The following is an 18,787-nucleotide window of genomic DNA, read 5'->3' on the forward strand; positions in this document are numbered from 1 at the left end:
CACAGGAAGTCTACGAGCTCAGTGTACGCTTCACATTGGACAGCTTGGGTTAAATGGTGCGCCGAGAATCAGGTCAGTTCTGTCTCTCCGCGTTCTATGCAGGTAGCTAATCACTTGTCATGGTTAGCAACTCAGGGCAGCTCCCCATCGTCTCTTCGAGTTAGGCGTTCTGCTATATCGGCTACGCTGAGGCAGTTAGGTCATAACATTCACCTCAGCGGTGTTATCGCTAGTGTCCTAAAAGGTGCGTCGATAGGTTTTGCTAGAATTAGAGCCCCAGTTCCTGCTTGGGATCTCTTCCTTATTCTAGAATTCTTAAGATCGCAAGATTTTGAACCGTTGCAATCAGCAAGTCTGGTTAATCTTACTCGTAAGACACTTTTGCTTGTTCTTTTGGCCACTGCAAGAAGAGGCAGTGAAATTCATGCTCTCTCAGGCAAGTTAGCTAGAGATATAGCTTTTGAAAAAGATGGTTCTATTTCTTTACGTTTTAGGCCGGATTTTCTAGCCAAAAACCAGAAGCCTGATCAAGTTTCCCCTATAATCAGAATTCTTCCTCTTAGCAAAATTCTGGCACCAGGAGACCCCCGATTTGTCTAACTTCCCAGTTCGAGCTCTCAGCAGTTATTTGTCCCGCACGGCTCCAGTATCAGAGCTAATCAGCAGAAACTTCTGTTCTTACCTCTGAACACAGCTAGAGACAAAGACATATCTAAGGTAACTCTTGCGAAATGGGTCTCAACGCTGATCAAACAAGCGTTTGAGTGGTGGCACAAAAAGAAAGGGGGGGGGGGCAGTCAGTTCTCCCTCTAACGTTGGCAAGGACGCATGAGGCAAGATCCTGGGCATCCTCCTTAGCTGTGCTAAGATCAGGGAGATTATCCGAAGTCCTCCAGTCTGCGTACTGGAGATCGGAAGATGTCTTCGTCAACTATTACCTGCGCGACATTTCCAGTGTGCGGCAGGACGGTACCAAGGCGCTACCAGCGATGGTAGCAGCAGAGCAATTGTTGCCTAGTTCATAGGTAAGCACCCCACCACCTTAATTAGCAATCTGCTATATCATAATATGTGAATTGGGATAACATATGTAATTTAATCGAAAATTTTAAGAATAAATTTTCATTTGATTAATATACTTACCCAATTCACATAGTAAAGTCCCTCCCGCCTACCCCGCTTTAGATCCCCTAAAAATAAAAGGGGCGCTTCGAGCGAATGAAGAACATGGCGGCGAGAGTACGCATGCGCAATGCATGTAGGAGGTAACCATTGGTCAGAGATGGTCATGTGACTGTTCAAGGCCGTTCTATTTTTAGGGTTACTTCCCCCCCTACCAGGGTGGAGCGTAGTTTCAGCGTTCTAGCACTAAACTGAAGTAAATTGCTATAATTTTTATGTGAATTGGGTAAGTCTATTAATCAAATGAAAATTTATTCTTAAAATTTTCGATTTAACAAGGATTAAGATTTAAGGCTACGCCTTTTCTTACAAGAGGGAGAGAGTAAGGCACATTTTGAACTTCACGTTTTTAGTGATTTTAGTGAAGTTCATCATCTGCTTCTTGTCTTCAAATAGTCTTAACAACAAACCAACAGAATTATAAAAATATAAAAGTGAAGCTTGACTGACAGCACATTCAACGGTGCAGTATAACATTATTTGATGTGTAAGATAACAAGTTGTACTTTGTCTAACTGTGCAGGAGCTGCATCAGATTCACAAGCCGGAGACAGTGCACAAGAGCCTGCTGCTGGAGAGGAAACTGTTGGAGGTGGCTTACAGGATGTGGCACACTATGCCTCACATGGGCAGCGCTTATCCCACACAGATACGGAAAGACGTGAGTTTAAAAAGCCTCACAGAATAGTTTTACACACACACACACACACAGGCATGCACGCACATGCATAAACACGGACACACTCACATACAAACGCATGCACGCACACATTCATGCATGCATGTTCATGCATGCACACACACGCGCACAAACACACACACACACGCACACGCACACACACACTCTCTCACACACACACACACACAAACTCACACACACACACACACACACACACACACACACACACACACACACACACACACACACACACACAGGAAATGGGTGCAAAAAAAGCAGAAACTGGTGGAGATGCCTCAGAAAGAATGGTTCACTCTTATGGGTACTGCATACTCTGCTCAGCCATAGACCAAATAGCCTGGACCGCCAACTCGTCACGTGACCCTTCGAGGTTACGACGCTCGACTTTCACAGGGGCGCTTAGCGTCCGGTTTGAAAGACAGTGAAAAGAAAGCACGCTCTAGTTATTTGTGACAATGGGAGGTGACAATGAACGGGATTTTCCAAAACTCCAAACTAAACTTAACACAACTCATCGAAAAACATGTTCCATATGTGAACAGCTCAGATCATGGGTCAATAAAGTGTTACACAGATGGTCAAAATTAAAGTACAAGATATTGCACTGGAAGTGGAACTACACTGTTGCTTAGTGTCTGTATGAAGCTACAAGGTGAAAATAGAAAAAGAAAAACACGATTCTTGACTTTAATGGGCTTTTTCTGCTCGTAAGCACACATTCTTCTACTCATCACAGCATGCCCCATTATTGAGTTTAAAACACCAATTAAATTTGTTTTGAATAAAACTCACAATTTTACAATAAGAATTTAGAGACCTGAATCAATTAGGTATATCCTACTTAGTTTGACTTTTGCAAAACTAAGTAATTACACATTTAATTGAATCAGTCAGACAGACGGAGACATAGAGAGACAGACAGAGGGCAAACAGAAATCTGAGAAAGAAACCCCTTTAAAAATGTTACCATGTTTGAAATGAAACATCGCAAGGTGAAGCCATAATTCATCACCTTTCAGTATGACGTCATGAGCGTGTTCCACACTTGAAATGACGTGTTTTTATCATGTTGTCAGCTGCACGGAGCTTGGAAGTATAATTTCCATTCAACGATCCGAGTTTGTTAAGTTTTAGCCTATTTTCAACGTCAAACACCATGAAACTATATATATTTGGAATCAGAAAATGGTAAGGAATAGATAGAAGTTGTTTTTAAGTGTCTCTTTTCATAAATAAAGATAGTGGTTATTTATCGGTTTTCTTCATTTTTAAGCATAATTATCAATACAAAACAACAAAACTATATAGTTTTAGATACAGGACGCAATAGGGAATACACCAATATAAATTTTTTGTTTCAAATATTAGTTTTTAAAAATTTGAAAAAATGACATATTTCGAACAAACATTTCAATAACAAAACTTTAAGTGACCAAACTGAAATGCAATCCCATAATCCGGCCTAGATCTGAGATTGTGTGATAAGAAATTCGATCAAATTGATGAAAAACTGTAACTGTGAAAGTGCTGCCTCGACCTTTTGGCAAACGGTAAAATATGACGTCATCAAACTGTCCTATCAATAAACGGAAAAACCTTCTATGAGAAAATCCAGTCAAAAATATCCATATCAAATTTCATAAAGATCCACTCCGTAGTTTTTGAGATATGATCTGCAGTGTGAAAAAACGCCCATAACGCCCAAAACGCAAACTCATTTGTCATGATTTGGTCGTGTTCTGCCGATTCTATAATGTTTTTCTTTCCTAAAACACACTATAATAGTAGCCTTTCCCAATGTCTATGCTAAAACTGACTTGTCTGTGTTGTCAATGATTTTGCTACAGTGTGAGAACAAAAAGTCTAAACAATCTCACGCCCATAACGCTGTAACACGAAAACTCATTTGGTCGTGTTCTGCCGATACTGTAATGTTTTTCTTTCTTAAAACACACTATAATAGTAGCCCTTCCCAAATGCAATGCTAAAAATGACTGGTCTGTGTTGTCAATGATTTTCTGCGAGAATGCGATCTATCTGTTTGTCGCAAAGACCGTGTGACACGAAAGTTATGAGCGGAAGACAAATCTGCTGAGTGCAATTACGTTTCAGAAGATAGTTGGTTAAAACAGTTTATCACTCAGACACGCAAAGGAACACTATAACTTTATTATTCAGGCCATATTTGCTTTCCTTTGTCATGTATGAAAGTACTGGCCTTGGTTGAAGAAAGTGACCTGTCGCTGTGCAACAAATATGTCGCCATTTTCCGCCGTGTTTTGTAAATAAAACGTGTTTACTACCCACACATACAAAACGATGCTGTTGGTTCTTTTTATTTTCTTATTGTTTGATTCATGCTAAGCAGTTTAGTATGCTTTGTTTTCTTCTCAATTCAATGGATGGCTATAAAATAAGCATTTAAATGTGAAGGTGTTAAAATTACCCATGATCTGAGCTGTTCACATATGCACTTTAGCTGAGTTTATTTTAGCATTTTCAGAACTTACCTCGGCAACTTCGTCCATGTTTACAATCAACACCGGATATGACATCCCCCTGATTTCGAAAGGCCAAGAAGAGCGGGGTAGTAGTTGCGCTGAGAAGAATAGCACGCTTTTCTGTACCTCTCTTCGTTCCTAAATGCGTGAGGCCGCTACCTCGTAATAGAGAGAAAGAGCGGAGAGAGAGCTAGTTGGCGGTCCAGGATAAATGGTCTATGGCTCAGCTAACAAAAGACGTAAGCTGTACATTTCTAACGCAACAATTTTAAAAGTAAGAGAATGCTTTTGGGGTGATAGAGAGGATAAACAAGTAGTAAATGGCAGAGAAGCTGTCACAGACAGGTACGCCACACTTCACAGGGACTGTGCTCATTCAGTGCAGCCTCAGAAAAAAAATCCACTTTTTAGACAAAAATACAAGGAAGAGAGAAGAAGACAAACAATAACAGGGAGTGGCATTTTTTGCCTAATAAAGACAGCCCTATTTCTACCCAGATAAAAAAAACAAAAACATTTTCATCATTTGGACAGAGTATATAGTCAGAGTAGTTGCATTTTATAGCACAACTCGAACACAAAAAGTTCTCGTGACCATGATGCTTTCTTGTCTTGCACAGCTGTTTTCTGACGTCTACGTGGAGGACCCGCTGTTCATGTGTGAGCTGGCCCACCACCTGATCATCCAAAAGGAGCAGAAGAGCGGCACACGAATCTCGCAGAAGGAGAGACAGCTTGCCATGCTGGAGTCTGTCGGCAGGGTCATGGAGGTCAGTCCACTGTCCATTGAACTTTTTCAGAGACGGTTTTCGAGTGAGGATAGTTTTGACGAAGGCAGACATGTAATATTGCTGTAGCTGTATGATGTCAGTGCATTTTGACAAGTGTGTTCTTGTTGATCTTTGTCTTTTTTTTTAAATTGTTGATATTTTGACACAAGAGCAAGCAGTTGTGTAACTGATTATTCACCAAAAGCCGTTCATGTATTTGAATTTTCAGAAATTCTTGACTTAGGAACTGAAGTATTAAGTACTGTATTGGGCAGATATCTTTGATGATTCAAGAAACGTGGTCTTGTTTTACAGTCAGTGTCACTGAGACATCGCCTGCTTGACTCGGCCTGGGAGAGCGAGATCCTGTCTGCTGTGAGTGTCTTTGCTTGTTTCTAATCTCACGGATGTACCACATTTTGGGCCTTTAAACGGTGCAAGTTTTCCCCTTTGCTTTTACTTTCTGTATGTCCTGATCAGAATCGGTGTGTTTGAATTTTTAGTTGCTTTGTACTCATAGATTCATGGAAAGATCAGATTTGGGCTAAATACTCATATGCCTTTCTTACTTTTTACATTTAGTCAAGCTTTGACTAAATGTTTTAACATAGAGGGGGAATCGAGATGGAGGGTCGTGGTGTGTGTATGTGTGTGTGTGTGTGTGTGTGTGTGTGTGTGTGTGTGTGTGTATACGTGTGTACGTGTGTGTGTGTGTACAGCGATTCAGAGAAAACTACCGGACCGATTTTTATACAACTTTACATGAGAGTTCCTGAGTTTAATATCCCCTGACGGTTTTTGAGTCACTTGAGAAAAAGTGACTCTATGTAATCGGTCAGTGTTAGTCTGTCCGGCCGGCCGTCCGGCCGGCCGTCCGTAGACACCACCTTAACGTTGGACTTTTCTCGGAAACTATCAAAGCGATCGGGCTCATATTTTGTTTAGTCGTGACCTCCAATGACCTCTACACTTTAACGATGGTTTCGTTGACCTTTGACCTTTTTCAAGGTCACAGGTCAGCGTCAAAGGAAAAATTAGACATTTTATATCTTTGACAAAGTTCATCGGATGTGATTGAAACTTTGTAGGATTATTCTTTACATCAAAGTATTTACATCTGTAGCCTTTTACGAACGTTATCAGAAAAACAAGGGAGATAACTAGCCTTTTCTGTTCGGCAACACACAACTTAACGTTGGGCTTTTCTCGGAAACTATAAAAGTGACCGGGCTCAAATTTTATGTGAACGTGACTCATTGTGTTGTGAATAGCAATTTCTTCCTGTCCATCTGATGCCTCATATAATATTCAGAACTGCGAAAGTGACTCGATCGAGCGTTTGCTCTTCTTGTTTTCATTTTTTTGATAAATGTCTTTGATGACGTCATATCCGGCTTTTTGTGAAAGTTGAGGCAGCACTGTCACGCTCTAATTTTTCTACCAAATTGGTTGAAATTTTGGTCAAGTAATTTTCGACGAAGCCCAGACTTTGGTATTGCATTTCAGCTTGTAGGATTAAAAATTAATTAATGCGTTTGCTCATTAAAGTTGTCATTAAAATCGATTTTTCACAAACAGATTTGAAATTGATTGCGTTGTAATCCTCATCTTTTCCTGAATTAAAAAATATGTCATGTTTACTCTAAAAATATGCTCAGAATGAAAGGAAATAGGTGCAGTAAGTACCACGGACGCGTGCTTCGCGGAGGCGAGCGTGACCCGTCTCGGTCTTCGGTATGGTTAGCCGAGACTATTTGAATGTAGTCTCGATGATGATTGGTTTGTGGTGTTGGATTAGCCAAATGTCTTTATATCGCTTCACGCTACTTGTTTTATTTTGCCATTCAAATTTTTGTCACTCATGTGCAATTAATTTTTTGTTCTTTTCATCTGGCAGTGATGATTTTTTAGTAGACACTTTGATATTTTAAAAGAAGATACGTGTACCAAGACTTGCGCACATGAGACAAGAGAGCTGAGTGTGGCACACAATCAAATTTGAGCTTAACCACTTGAATTTGTGGTGACAGGTGTACATGAAGCAAGCCAAGGATATGGGATACGATGCTGCCCACATCAACATGCGACTGGTTCAGTTTGAGTACGCCGGTCACAAGCCCGCCGCTGACAAGCCACCACCCATCTTCATCACTGCCATACTGGAAAATGATGCGGGTGTCGACAAGTGAGTCAGCTTTTTTTTTCCAGCGTATACTTGCACATTTTGATCGAAAGATCTGTATGTACCACTATCTTTTGTTAGCGAGACTTAGCAATGGAGCTGCTTGTAAAGCCTAATATTAATTGGTTGAAGTCGACTTCACGAAATCTACTTCACGAAGCTTTGGCACTGAATTTCAGTGTGACAGGGAGACTACCGTCGCCCTTCACACCAGACTCTGCAGAGTTGTTAGCCTTAGAAGTTGCGAGCTATTTATAGCTCGCAAGGCAACACCTGTGGATTGTAGAGTTCTGTTTGTGATGGGGTCTGGCGGCTTTTGTCTCTCTGTATTTGAGGTGAACTATGGACTGTTTGATTGGACTTCGCCTCCAAAGGTGATTGTGGTGTTTAGGCACACGGTTACATTTGGCGTCGTCGACAGGATGGGACTCGACATGATATGTTCAGGAATGGCGTTATGGCCACTGAATCATTTTTCGTGCTGTTCCCATTCCACGAACCTGGGAGGGACCTAAGCTTGGCGGGTCCATGGTTCGGAACTTTTGGGGACAAAGTTCATTCAAACGGGGGCGAGTGTGACAGGGAGACTACCGTCGCCCTTCACAGCAGACTCTGCAGAGTTGTTCGCCTTTGAAGTAGGCAACACCTCGGGATTATAGAGTTCTGTTTGTGATGGGGTCTGGCGGCTTTTGTCTCTCTGTATGTTCATGGATTCCTTTGCGAATGCATAACAGTTTTTATAGGGCTTAGAAATAAGCTCTAAAATTCTCAATCCTGTTTGATTGGACTTCGCCTCCAAAGGTGATTGTGGTGTTTCGGTACTCGGTTACATTAAGAATTCAGTTATTTAGAACACAGGACAAAGTCTCTGCTGTTGATAAATGAGTCAGTTCCTTTTTGAGATCAGCTTAGCTTAGACCTGCAGTGTAGATTGACTTGCTGATTCTGACCCTGAGTTCTGTACAACTACCATTCTTTCTTTTTCTTTATTTGGTGTTTAACATCGTTTTCAACCACGAAGGTTATATCGCGACGGGGAAAGGGGAGAGATGGGATAGAGCCACTTGTCAATTGTTTCTTGTTCACAAAAGCACTAATCAAAAATTTGCTCCAAGGGCTTGCAACGTAGTACAATATATTACCTTACTGGAAGAATGCAAGTTTCCGGTACAAAGGACTTAACATTTCTTACATACTGCTTGACTAAAATCTTTACAAAAATTGACTATATTCTATACAAGAAACACTTAACAAGGGTAAAAGGAGAAACAGAATCCGTTAGTCGCCTCTTACGACATGCTGGGGAGCATCGGGTAAATTCTTCCCCCTAACCCGCGGGGGGTACAACTACCACTGGGTAGCAAGACTAGGCCGTAATGCTAATCGTAAGAGTTCAGAGGGTGGAGGACCACTCTTTCTCGTTCACTTCAGTCTGAGTTAGACTTCAATATAGACTTCATTTTGACCTGGAGCTTTTTTCAACTACACTACAACTCTGTTGCTTTTAACAGCTAGTTTTTCAGAGTCCCCTTCATGAAAGAATGAATGCCTGAATGGTGATTGAATTGAAGTGAGCTCAGTCATGGTTAAGGGTTGTGTAACCGAGTGCCAAAACACCACAATCACCTTTGGAGGCGAAGTCCAATCAAACAGGATTGAGAATTTTAGAGCTTATTTCTAAGCCCTTTAAAAACTGTAATTATGCATTCGCAAAGGAATCCATGCTGTGAAGGGCGACGGTAGTCTCCCTGTCACAGTTGTAATTTTATATCTAGCCTTAAAACTTGACAGGGCAGGTGAAGCAGACAAATGGATGTGTTTGATGTTGGAATAATTCGAAATTGAGAAGAAAAGTCTGCATGTGAATTAGTGTGGTGTTAATGTATGTTCAATTGTCTCCCTCTCTCACATTTTGAAATGATCAAAAGGTTTTAATCGTCATTGCCATTTGAAGTACAAGGGGCTTTTTTGTTTGTAACAGTTCTGCGTTTATATAAATCTGTATCCTCAGGTACTCACCAACCCATCGTAGTTTGGCCATCCATGAGCTGGATGAAAGTCATGTGGGTCGTTTCTCTTTCCGCACCAGGGAAGGTGTGCTTCAGGTAAAACCTTTCCCTCCAACGCACATAATTGACAAAGAGGCAAGAATTATAAAATCTTAAACCATTCTGAAGCCTTTTCATTTTACTTTACTCTCTTTGACGAATTTGTGTATGCTGGTCTTCCTTTTTTTATGTGCTCAAACATTTGTCCTGTTTTCCCTCTTGATTTGAATTGTCGTTTGGATTGTCTGTAAGTATGTGTCATGTTCATGCTTTTGACATATTGGTGCCATCTTGCACAAGGCACAGCTCACAAACAAGGATAAGTCTTCATTTTTGCACCATTTTTATTTATCTATTGTGTTATCTTAATTGTTGTCCACTGTAAAGATCAATACATGTAGATAAATGTTGCAGTAAATGCTTCGTTTTGTGGAATGAACGTTCCATAAACTTACCATTCTAATGTTTATTAATTGTTGCGTGTGATGTGCTGGGCAGGTGTTACGTCCAGGTGGTGTGGAGAGCATTCAGGTTGTCCTCAAGGCGCAGATTGTGCACAAGAACGCTCTGACCTCCGCCGTCCTGCAGGCCTCCATCTGTCATCCGGTCAGGGAGCTTGGAAAGGGGTAAGTGATTGTTTCCCTTGATTTTTTAAAATTGTTTTTGGTCATTTTTATTTCTTATCGTATTGCTGGAAAATTTGTGTCACTTCCTCCCAGGAAAAAGCCCGCTGAATCAAGAGTTAAGGGGCGGGCGGGGATTTTGCTCAGTCGGTAGCGCGCTGGATTTGTATCCAGTTGGCCGCTGTCAGCGTGAGTTCGTCCCCACGTTCGGCGAGAGATTTATTTCTCAGAGTCAACTTTGTGTGCAGACTCTCCTCGGTGTCCGAACACCCCCCGTGTGTACACGCAAGCACAAGACCAAGTGCGCACGAAAAAGATCCTGTAATCCATGTCAGAGTTCGGTGGGTTATAGAAACACGAAAATACCCAGCATGCTTCCTCCGAAAACGGCGTATGGCTGCCTAAATGGCGGGGTAAAAAACGGTCATACACGTCAAATTCCACTCGTGCAAAAAACACACACGAGTGTACGTGGGAGTTTCAGTCCACAAACGCAGAAGAAGAAGAAGAGTTAAGGTTCCTGCCATCTGCATTTCTGGCAGAATGACCCGAGGTGTTTGATGTGCCACCACCACACGAGGATGGGACAGAGATACTGTTTCTCAGTCATCACATAAGGTTGACCCGAGGTGTTTGATGTGCCACCACCACACGAGGATGGGACAGAGATACTGTTTCTCAGTCATCACATAAGGTTGACCCGAGGTGTTTTATGTGCCACCACCACACGAGGATGGGACAGAGATACTGTTTCTCAGTCATCACATAAGGTTGACCCGAGGTGTTTGATGTGCCACCACCACACGAGGATGGGACAGAGATACTGTTTCTCAGTCATCACATAAGGTTGACCCGAGGTGTTTGATGTGCCACCACCACACGAGGATGGGACAGAGATACTGTTTCTCAGTCATCACATAAGGTTGACCTGCGTCAGTTGATGTGGACATCACATCTTTATTTGTTTGTTTTCCGTCGCGATATAACCTTCGTGGTTGAAAACGACGTTAAACACCAAATAAAGAAAAGAAAGAAAGATTTGTTTGTTTATTGGTTTAAAGGGAAACGTACACGATAATATACAGAATTTTGTTCTGTTCTTTTCAGTTTGTCTTTACATTCTGACAGTGGAGCTGTTTGTCAGCTTATTTTGAACTCAGCTTCCTTATGATCTGAGTTTGCTGATTTTGTTGAGAATTTCCTAACGGATCATTCTGTGGAACTGCTGAGCAGGCCTTTCAAAGAGCAGGTATTTACCAATTTAACTGTCTGCCTGCCTGAAGGAACAACCAACTTCATCGCCAGTAAATTGACAAACGGAGCTAAAAATCCCAAGTTTGTTAATAAAATCACTGTCTTTTTCATGGATGTCAGGTAGGTGTGGTAAGCGGGGGGGGGGAAGATGACCTCCTGAGCTGAGAATCGCAGATGTGTTTTATAAAATATTTTGTTGGTGGATGTATGGTTTAAACAAAAAGAGGACACAGCAGTATAACCAGATTAGTACTTTCTTTATCAATATTTTGGCAGCGACAAACTGCCTTCTTCAGGTTGGTATGATGAGAGTTAAAAATGTATGGTTTATCTATTTTGCAGGGCCCAGAACAGCGCTTCAGACACGAAGAGCGAGAAGAGCTCCATGACCCAGTTGACGGGGATGTCGGGGCCGACCGGACCGTCCAGTCTCGTAGGTCATCACCAGGCAGAGAGCAAAAGCAAGGCGGCACCGGAGGCCTTCATGTCACTACAGATGGAAAAGGTAGATGATTTCTGAATTTTATTTTGCTTCGTGTGTCTGTCTGTCTGATTGTTTGCAGATGGAAAAGGTAGATGACGTCTGAATTTTATTTTGCACTGGAGGTCTTCATGTCACTTCAGATGGAAAAGGTAGATGATCTCTGAATTTGATTTTGCTTCATGTGTCTGTCTGTTCGATTGTTTGCTGTGAGGAAATCTGTTACTCATCTTTTTATTTGTGAAAGCTCACTTTATCATGATGACAGAACCTGACAATCCTTATACCTTTTTCCTGTTGTTCCAGACACCAAGTCGTGATGTCATGCTGAATGATTTTGTCAGCAAAAAGTCGGCAATGGGAGTTGTGCTCAGAAATCCTGATGAACTGGAAAAACTGAAGAGGTCAGAACCTTTGTCGTTGTTATTGTTGTTGGTAGTGTTAGTGTTGGTGTCAATGTTTCTTTGAATTATTCTATAGGTTTGGTGAAAGAAGTAAAGTTAAAAGGTCTGAAACGAGCAAGGTAATGATTGTCTCACAGAATAAGTGGCTCAGACAAATGTTCTGGCAGAGTTTTTATTCTTTATATGCACCCATATTCTTATGTATATCTCTGTTGTTTTGTGGTTAAAAGTTTTAGAAAGAAAACATTACAGTAGTGAAGAGACGCCATCATCGTAACTGTAAACATTTGGTGCATGTGCTCATTGTTAAATCCTGATTTTTGAGTGATCTTAGAGACGCAAAGCTTAGTGTAGTTGTAGCAATGAATGAAGTCCTTGCATTATGCGTGGTGTACACAGGAAGATGATCTCAGCATACTGGGAGCGTTTAGTTGTAGCAATGAATGAAGTCCTTGCATGATGCGTGCTGTACACAGGAAGATGATCTCAGGATACTGCGAGCGTTTCCACATCCGCATGGCTCACTCATCAATGCGAGCCCAGATCCTGGCCTACTACAGCAGCATGCTCAGTCTGCTGGAGGACTTCCCTTCTGTCAAGTAAGTTATGAAAAACTCATTTAATATCATATTCTTACTCCGAATCACATTAGCATTGAGTCACCTGAGATGCTTATCACTGAAAAACGCTTACCCGGCTAAAGAATTTAAAGGGAAGCAACCCCATCACCAAAACGAAAGTGAAAGTAGCTTTGGTAATGGGCCAGTACACCGGGAGTTACCTCCCATACGGGTGTATGCCACGTCACTTCCTCTAGGAACACGTGCCTATTAGCATACGTCTTTTTCACCTCGGAGAGGACGGTTCACTTTTTGACGCTCTGTGGCTGACCTTGTGTGTTTGAGTGACACCCGCCGGCCACGTTACCCAGCTTGTCTGCTCGCCTTGCCTACAGTTTGGTGAGCTCGTTCCCGTTTGTTGTTGGTTGTTTGCGCTGTTTCGTTACTGTACGTTGTCCGTTTTTTACGGACTTGTGTGTCAGTGACTTGCGTGTTTCGCCATTTTGTTGTGTGAGTTAGTTAGCTAACTCGTGTGACTTTGCTAGTAGCTCTGCGTGCCCTCTTTCTGTTTGGGCAAGTGTAGCTTTAGTATTTTGTTGACGCGTAAGCGTGTGTGTTTACTGTGTTTTCAGTCGTTTTGACTTACGTTTCAGTAAATCTTTTTACTTTGCCACGTGTTGTTGACGTTTGTGTCAGTGTCTTGCGTGTCGCCATTTTGTTGTGTGAGTTAGTTTTCTAGCTCGTGTGACTTTGTTTGTAGCTCTCCGTGCCTCTGCTTGTGGGGCAAGTTTAGCTATAGTATTTTGTTAACGCATTAGTGCGTGTGTTTACTGAATTTTCCAGTCGTTTAGACTTATGTTTCAGTAAATTTTTTCGCGTTGCCACGTGTTGTTGTCAACATGTCTGATTCAGACAAGCGCCGTGGCAAGTCGGACCCCAAGGGGAAAATTAAGGCTAAGTCTTCCTCTTCCAAAGCAACGTTACTTGTTACAGACCAAGAGCGTAACACTTTGTTGGCTGTACCAATTTCGGCGCCTAGCGCTGTTACTACTTCTGCTTCTTTTGCGGCGCCTAGCGCTACTGTTACTTCTGCACCTGTCTCTACATCGGAGACTTCGTCTTCTTTGTTAGCACCTGGACAAGGTGCGTTGGTTTCCTCTCTGTTAAAGTCACTGGTTCCAGAAATCCGCAGCTTGGTGCAGGCAGAATTTCAGCGTTCCGTCGCCAGCAGTTCGGCGTTTCCGGCATCTGGCAGTGACGTCCGGGCATTGGCTTCCGTGTCTTTGTCCTCCACTTCCGGCTTGGAGCAGCGTCCTCCCTCTTCAGCGTCGGTTGGTAAGCAGAGCTGGTCCGATAGCCCTCGTGAGGCGCCTGGACGTTCTCCTTCGGGGGACAGCTCTTTCGCATCGGGTCACGACCGATACCTTGCTGATCTTTCATTTCCGGCGATAACCTACGAGGCCCCGGACTTGTTCGAACAGCGGCGGCAGTCGGTTTCGACTGCCGCATTTCCGGCACTTGCCGGAAGTGATGATCCGTCCGCTCCGGCACGCTACGGCGGTCGCGGCAGGATGGAGTATTCACTGACTTCCGGTCCTTCCGGATCGCGAAGTCAACCAGTGCAGTCTTCACTTCCGCATTTTGCGGTTCCGTTGACTACACTTCCGGTTTCGGCCGGAAACGCTTCTTCCTCTTCTGGTGGTTCCTTCCGGATACCAGATAGTGGATTACAGCGTGCGCCTTCCGGCTTTCAAGCGCCTAGGCTTGAGCAGGCATCACTCCACTCAGTCGGGGGAGTGACGTCAGCTCATCCAGCTCCGGTTTTTGCGGATGGTCGTCCTGCTTACCCTTTACCTTCACAGGGTTTTGGGCGGCAGGATGACGTTAGTGCTCAGGCTTTTCCGGTTTCCGGTTTGCCAGGGCATGCTTCTGCTTCCGGAACTGGTGACTTCGGTCATGGTTCCACGTGTGACTATTCTGATGCTCCATCAGTGGTCAGCGAGGAGTCGCGGGGCGTGTTTCCGTCGAAGCTCAAGTCTGTTCTTGACGTCGCGGCGGAAGTAACGTCTCGTTATTTTCCTGAAGGGGTGGTGGCTGCGGATCATTCGTTCCTTCTGCCATGGCGGACTTCCGGCCGGCACAGGAGGATGTTTCTTCCTTCCGGTTCGCCGAGTCTCCGTCAGTGGCTTACCAACTTTCGCATTCACTGGTTCGTCCAGCACATGCGGGGAGTGGTATTCGGCCAGTGCCTGTTCCGTTACTGCTTCCTTTTGGTCCAGTTCCGGAATCAGCTCAGCAGTGGGTGGCTTCAGCTGCCCAAGCCTCTTCCTTCGTGCCTACGGCCAATAGGAAGCTTGGCATGCCCAATCAGAGCCAGAATTGGCTGGCGTCTTTTGCACTCCCTAGGGCTACCCTTCCGGTTTCCCGGGAATTGCTGCCTCTTCTGACTAAACCGATCAAGCGTGATTCGGTTTTGCCGGTTTCCGAGGCTTCCCTCCTCTCTGCTGAGGAGGTTGGACGTCGGCAGATCGAACTGTCCTCCATTGCGGAGACTCTCGTTCGGGCTCTTTCTCGGGCATTGACCGATTCGCTAGTTCCTTTCACTCTCAGTGAAGAACAGAATGCGGACGATGTCTCTGCGCTTTTGACCGCATTGGCCAAGGTCAATGAGGAACAATTGCGTCTTTCCTCCCTGCAGTACACCCAAGCGGTACTCTGCAGGAGGGATCTCTTCCTCTCGCAGTCCCAATTCACGGAGCTGGCTACTAGGGAGACCTTGAGAGTCTCCCCGGTCTCAGAGGAGTCTCTCTTCTGTCCGCTGGCACTGGATGCCAGACAGAAGGAGATTCAGTCAAACAAGGACAGTCAGTTCCTTGACTACACTCTGAAGGGGGTGAAACAGTCTCAGCCTTCTAGACAGAAGCAGGCTCAGACATCGTCTAACCCCAAGCCAGCTCAGAAGCGGCAGGCTTCGCCGGCCGCTCGTGGTGGGAAGAAGAGGACGGCATCGGGGAGGGGGCGTGGCGGCTCTGGAAGTAAGCCACACCCCCAATGAAGCGCTCCCGATCTCACCTCCCTCCCGCCCTCCACCTTGGTGATGGCGGGAGGCCCCTCCCGGGCACTTTCTCGTTGGATGTCGGTAGTAGACAGCCAATGGATTGTGGGAGTGGTGAGTTCGGGCTTCCGTCTACTCTGGCGGGAGGAAAAGGCGCCTCTTACCCGAGTGCCTCCGCGGTTCAAGCCCCCCTTCTCGCAGGAAGCACGTCCCGTCTTGCAGTCGGAAATTGCCTCCCTGGAGCAGAAGGGCGCGGTGGAGAGAGTTCGGGTCCACAGCTCCCTGGGATTTTACGGGCGTCTGGTCGCTGTTCCCAAAGCATCAGGAGGATGGCGTCCCGTGTTGGATTTATCTCTCCTCAATACTTTCTTGAGGGAGATAAAATTCAAGATGGAGACGCCAGCCTCTGTCCGAGACTCTCTCCGCCCAGGAGACTGGGTGACCTCGATCGATCTCACGGACGCATACTTTCACATTCTTATGCATCCGACCGACCGGAAATGGCTTCGTTTCCGGTGGGGAGATCAGATCTACCAGTTTCGCGCACTCCCTTTCGGGCTGTCTCTCGCACCGTGGATTTTCACCATGGTGGTGAGACAGGTCTGTGCACTGGTGAGGTCCCAGGGTATCCGTCTGCGGGCTTATCTGGACGACTGGCTCATCATGAACCAGTCCCAGAGCGGCTGTTCGCAGGATACCCTGACGGTTCTTCGAGAATCCAACTGGCTGGGGTTCTCGATCAACCGGGTAAAGTCGGAGCTGACCCCGTCACAGACATTCACTTATCTGGGGATGTCTTTCGACACGGTCGCTTGGACTGTCCAGCCTTCTCAGAGAAGGGTGGACAAGCTCCAAGCTCAGATTCGCTCCACTTTACCTCTCCTGATGGCTTCCATCCGCTCGCTCGCCTCCATCTTGGGGCAGATGGAGTCTATGGCTCTTCTGGTTTCACTGGGCCGGGTCCACAAATGTCCGCTTCAGTTCGCGCTGAAGCCGTTTGTGGACTCTCCTCTGGTGGACTGGGACGCCCTCATCCCTTTGCAGGGATGGTTCCAGTCTGCGACCCTTCCGTGGTTGCACACGGAGTGGGTCTGCAGAGGTGTTCCGATCGTCGTGCCCCTCCCCGACCTGGACCTCTTTACAGATGCGTCCAGGGAGGGTTGGGGGGCACATACAGATCTTCAGACTCCTCCCTTTCCGTTACTCAGCCGAGTAATCCGGAAAGCGGAGATGGAGGAGCCGGCCCTTCTTCTTCTGGTCGCTCCTCTGTGGCCGTCGCAGGTCTGGTTTCCAGATCTTCTTCGGCTTGCCCAAGGGCCCCCCATTCCTCTCGCACTCGTGCGAGGGGAACTAGTGCAGCCCCGAACAGGCATTCCACACGAGGAGCCCAGTCTTCTGAAGCTTCACGTGTGGAAGTTGTTCGGGACTCGCTGAAGCGCTCTGGGGCGTCGTCTTTGACTCTGGACTTGGTGGCTCGCTCGCATAGAGCGTCCACCTCTTCAGTTTATGCTTCCCACTGGAAGGCATGGACTGCCTGGTGTTCAGCTAGAGGGGTGAGTTCGGTGGCTCCGCGCTCTATTCAGGTCGCTAACCACCTCTCTTTCATGTCTTCACAGGGCGCCTCAGTCTCCTCGTTGAGGGTCCGGCGCTCCGCTATCTCGGCGACTCTTCAGCAGATTGGTCGTTCTGTTCGAGTCGGGGGCGTTATAGCTGCAGTCATTAAAGGGGCTGCTCTTAAGGAAGCTAAAGCTCGTTTGCCCGCTCCCAAGTGGGACTTGTTTTTAATCCTGGAATTCCTTCGTTCTGCGGATTTTGAGCCTTTAAGCGAGGCCAGTCTGTTCAATGTCACTCGCAAAGCGCTGTTTCTCCTTTTGTTGGCTACGGCCCGACGGGGTAGCGAGGTCCACGCCCTGTCGGGTCAGCCTGGAGATATCTCCTTTGAGCCGGACGGTTCCGCATCTTTGCGTTTCCGGCCTGATTTCCTGGCCAAGAATCAGTCTCCGGGGCAGGCCTCTCCGCTGGTTAGAGTTAAGGCTCTGACCAGCGCGTTGGCCCCGGGTGACCCCGATTCGGTCAATTGCCCTGTGAGGGCACTTCGTCTGTACTTAGCCCGGACTCAGCCGATTCGGTCTAGTTCTCAGAAGTTGTTGTTTATCTCTTTCCTTACTAGGCGCGAGAAAGATTTGTCGAAGGTAACGTTGGCCCGGTGGGTGTCCTCGCTCATCAAGCAGGCTTATGAGTGGAGGCGCACAAAGAGGGGGGGGGTTATGCCCTCCTTGCCACTTGACTCGGCCCGAGCCCATGAGACGAGGGCGTGGGCATCCTCTCTGGCAGTTCTGCGCTCCAGACGTCTAGAGGAGGTGCTGACAACTGCGTATTGGCGTTCCGAAGATGTTTTCATAAACTTTTATCTTCGGGACGTCACAGCTCTTCGACAGGATGGCTCCAGAGGCCTTCCAGCGCTCATAGCAGCAGGCCAGTTCCTGTCCAGAACTTGATGGTGAGTTTTGATTCATTTCTAGCCCACCGCCTTGTTGATGTTATCTGCTAATGTGATTCGGAGTAAGAATATGATATTAAATGGAAAATTTCCTAAATAAATTATCATTTAATTAATATACTTACCCGAATCACATACTGTATTCCCTCCCACCTGCCCCGCTTATGGTTTTAAGATTTTTTAAAGCCGTATGATAATAGGCACGTGTTCCTAGAGGAAGTGACGTGGCATACACCCGTATGGGAGGTAACTCCCGGTGTACTGGCCCATTACCAAAGCTACTTTCACTTTCGTTTTGGTGATGGGGTTGCTTCCCTTTAAATTCTTTAGCCGGGTAAGCGTTTTTCAGTGATAAGCATCTCAGGTGACTCAATGCTAATGTGATTCGGGTAAGTATATTAATTAAATGATAATTTATTTAGGAAATTTTCCAATACATCTGTTGCCTAAACAGCTAATTTGCAGTTTGTCTTCCCCAGTGGCAGATTGTCATGGGGCTTCCCCAGCCTTGTATATATAACCACAGT

At 45.4% G+C, this 18,787-nt stretch overlaps 1 protein-coding gene across 3 annotated transcripts in view; it reads left to right on the forward strand.

The window, feature by feature from the left end:
• Positions 1-18,787, forward strand: part of LOC138963952 (uncharacterized) — a 124,453-nt gene that overhangs the window by 61,437 nt on the left and 44,229 nt on the right. For all 3 annotated transcript variants that reach the window (XM_070335806.1, XM_070335808.1, XM_070335807.1), the window contains 9 exons: positions 1,706-1,843; positions 5,004-5,153; positions 5,469-5,528; positions 7,184-7,338; positions 9,347-9,440; positions 9,882-10,009; positions 11,603-11,765; positions 12,048-12,145; positions 12,622-12,744. In XM_070335806.1, the coding sequence (XP_070191907.1) occupies positions 1,706-1,843; positions 5,004-5,153; positions 5,469-5,528; positions 7,184-7,338; positions 9,347-9,440; positions 9,882-10,009; positions 11,603-11,765; positions 12,048-12,145; positions 12,622-12,744 (1,109 nt within the window). The remainder of the gene's footprint in view (positions 1-1,705; positions 1,844-5,003; positions 5,154-5,468; positions 5,529-7,183; positions 7,339-9,346; positions 9,441-9,881; positions 10,010-11,602; positions 11,766-12,047; positions 12,146-12,621; positions 12,745-18,787) is intronic.

Source organism: Littorina saxatilis, linkage group LG4 (assembly GCF_037325665.1).
Source record: "Littorina saxatilis isolate snail1 linkage group LG4, US_GU_Lsax_2.0, whole genome shotgun sequence".
Lineage (NCBI taxonomy): Eukaryota > Metazoa > Mollusca > Gastropoda > Littorinimorpha > Littorinidae > Littorina > Littorina saxatilis.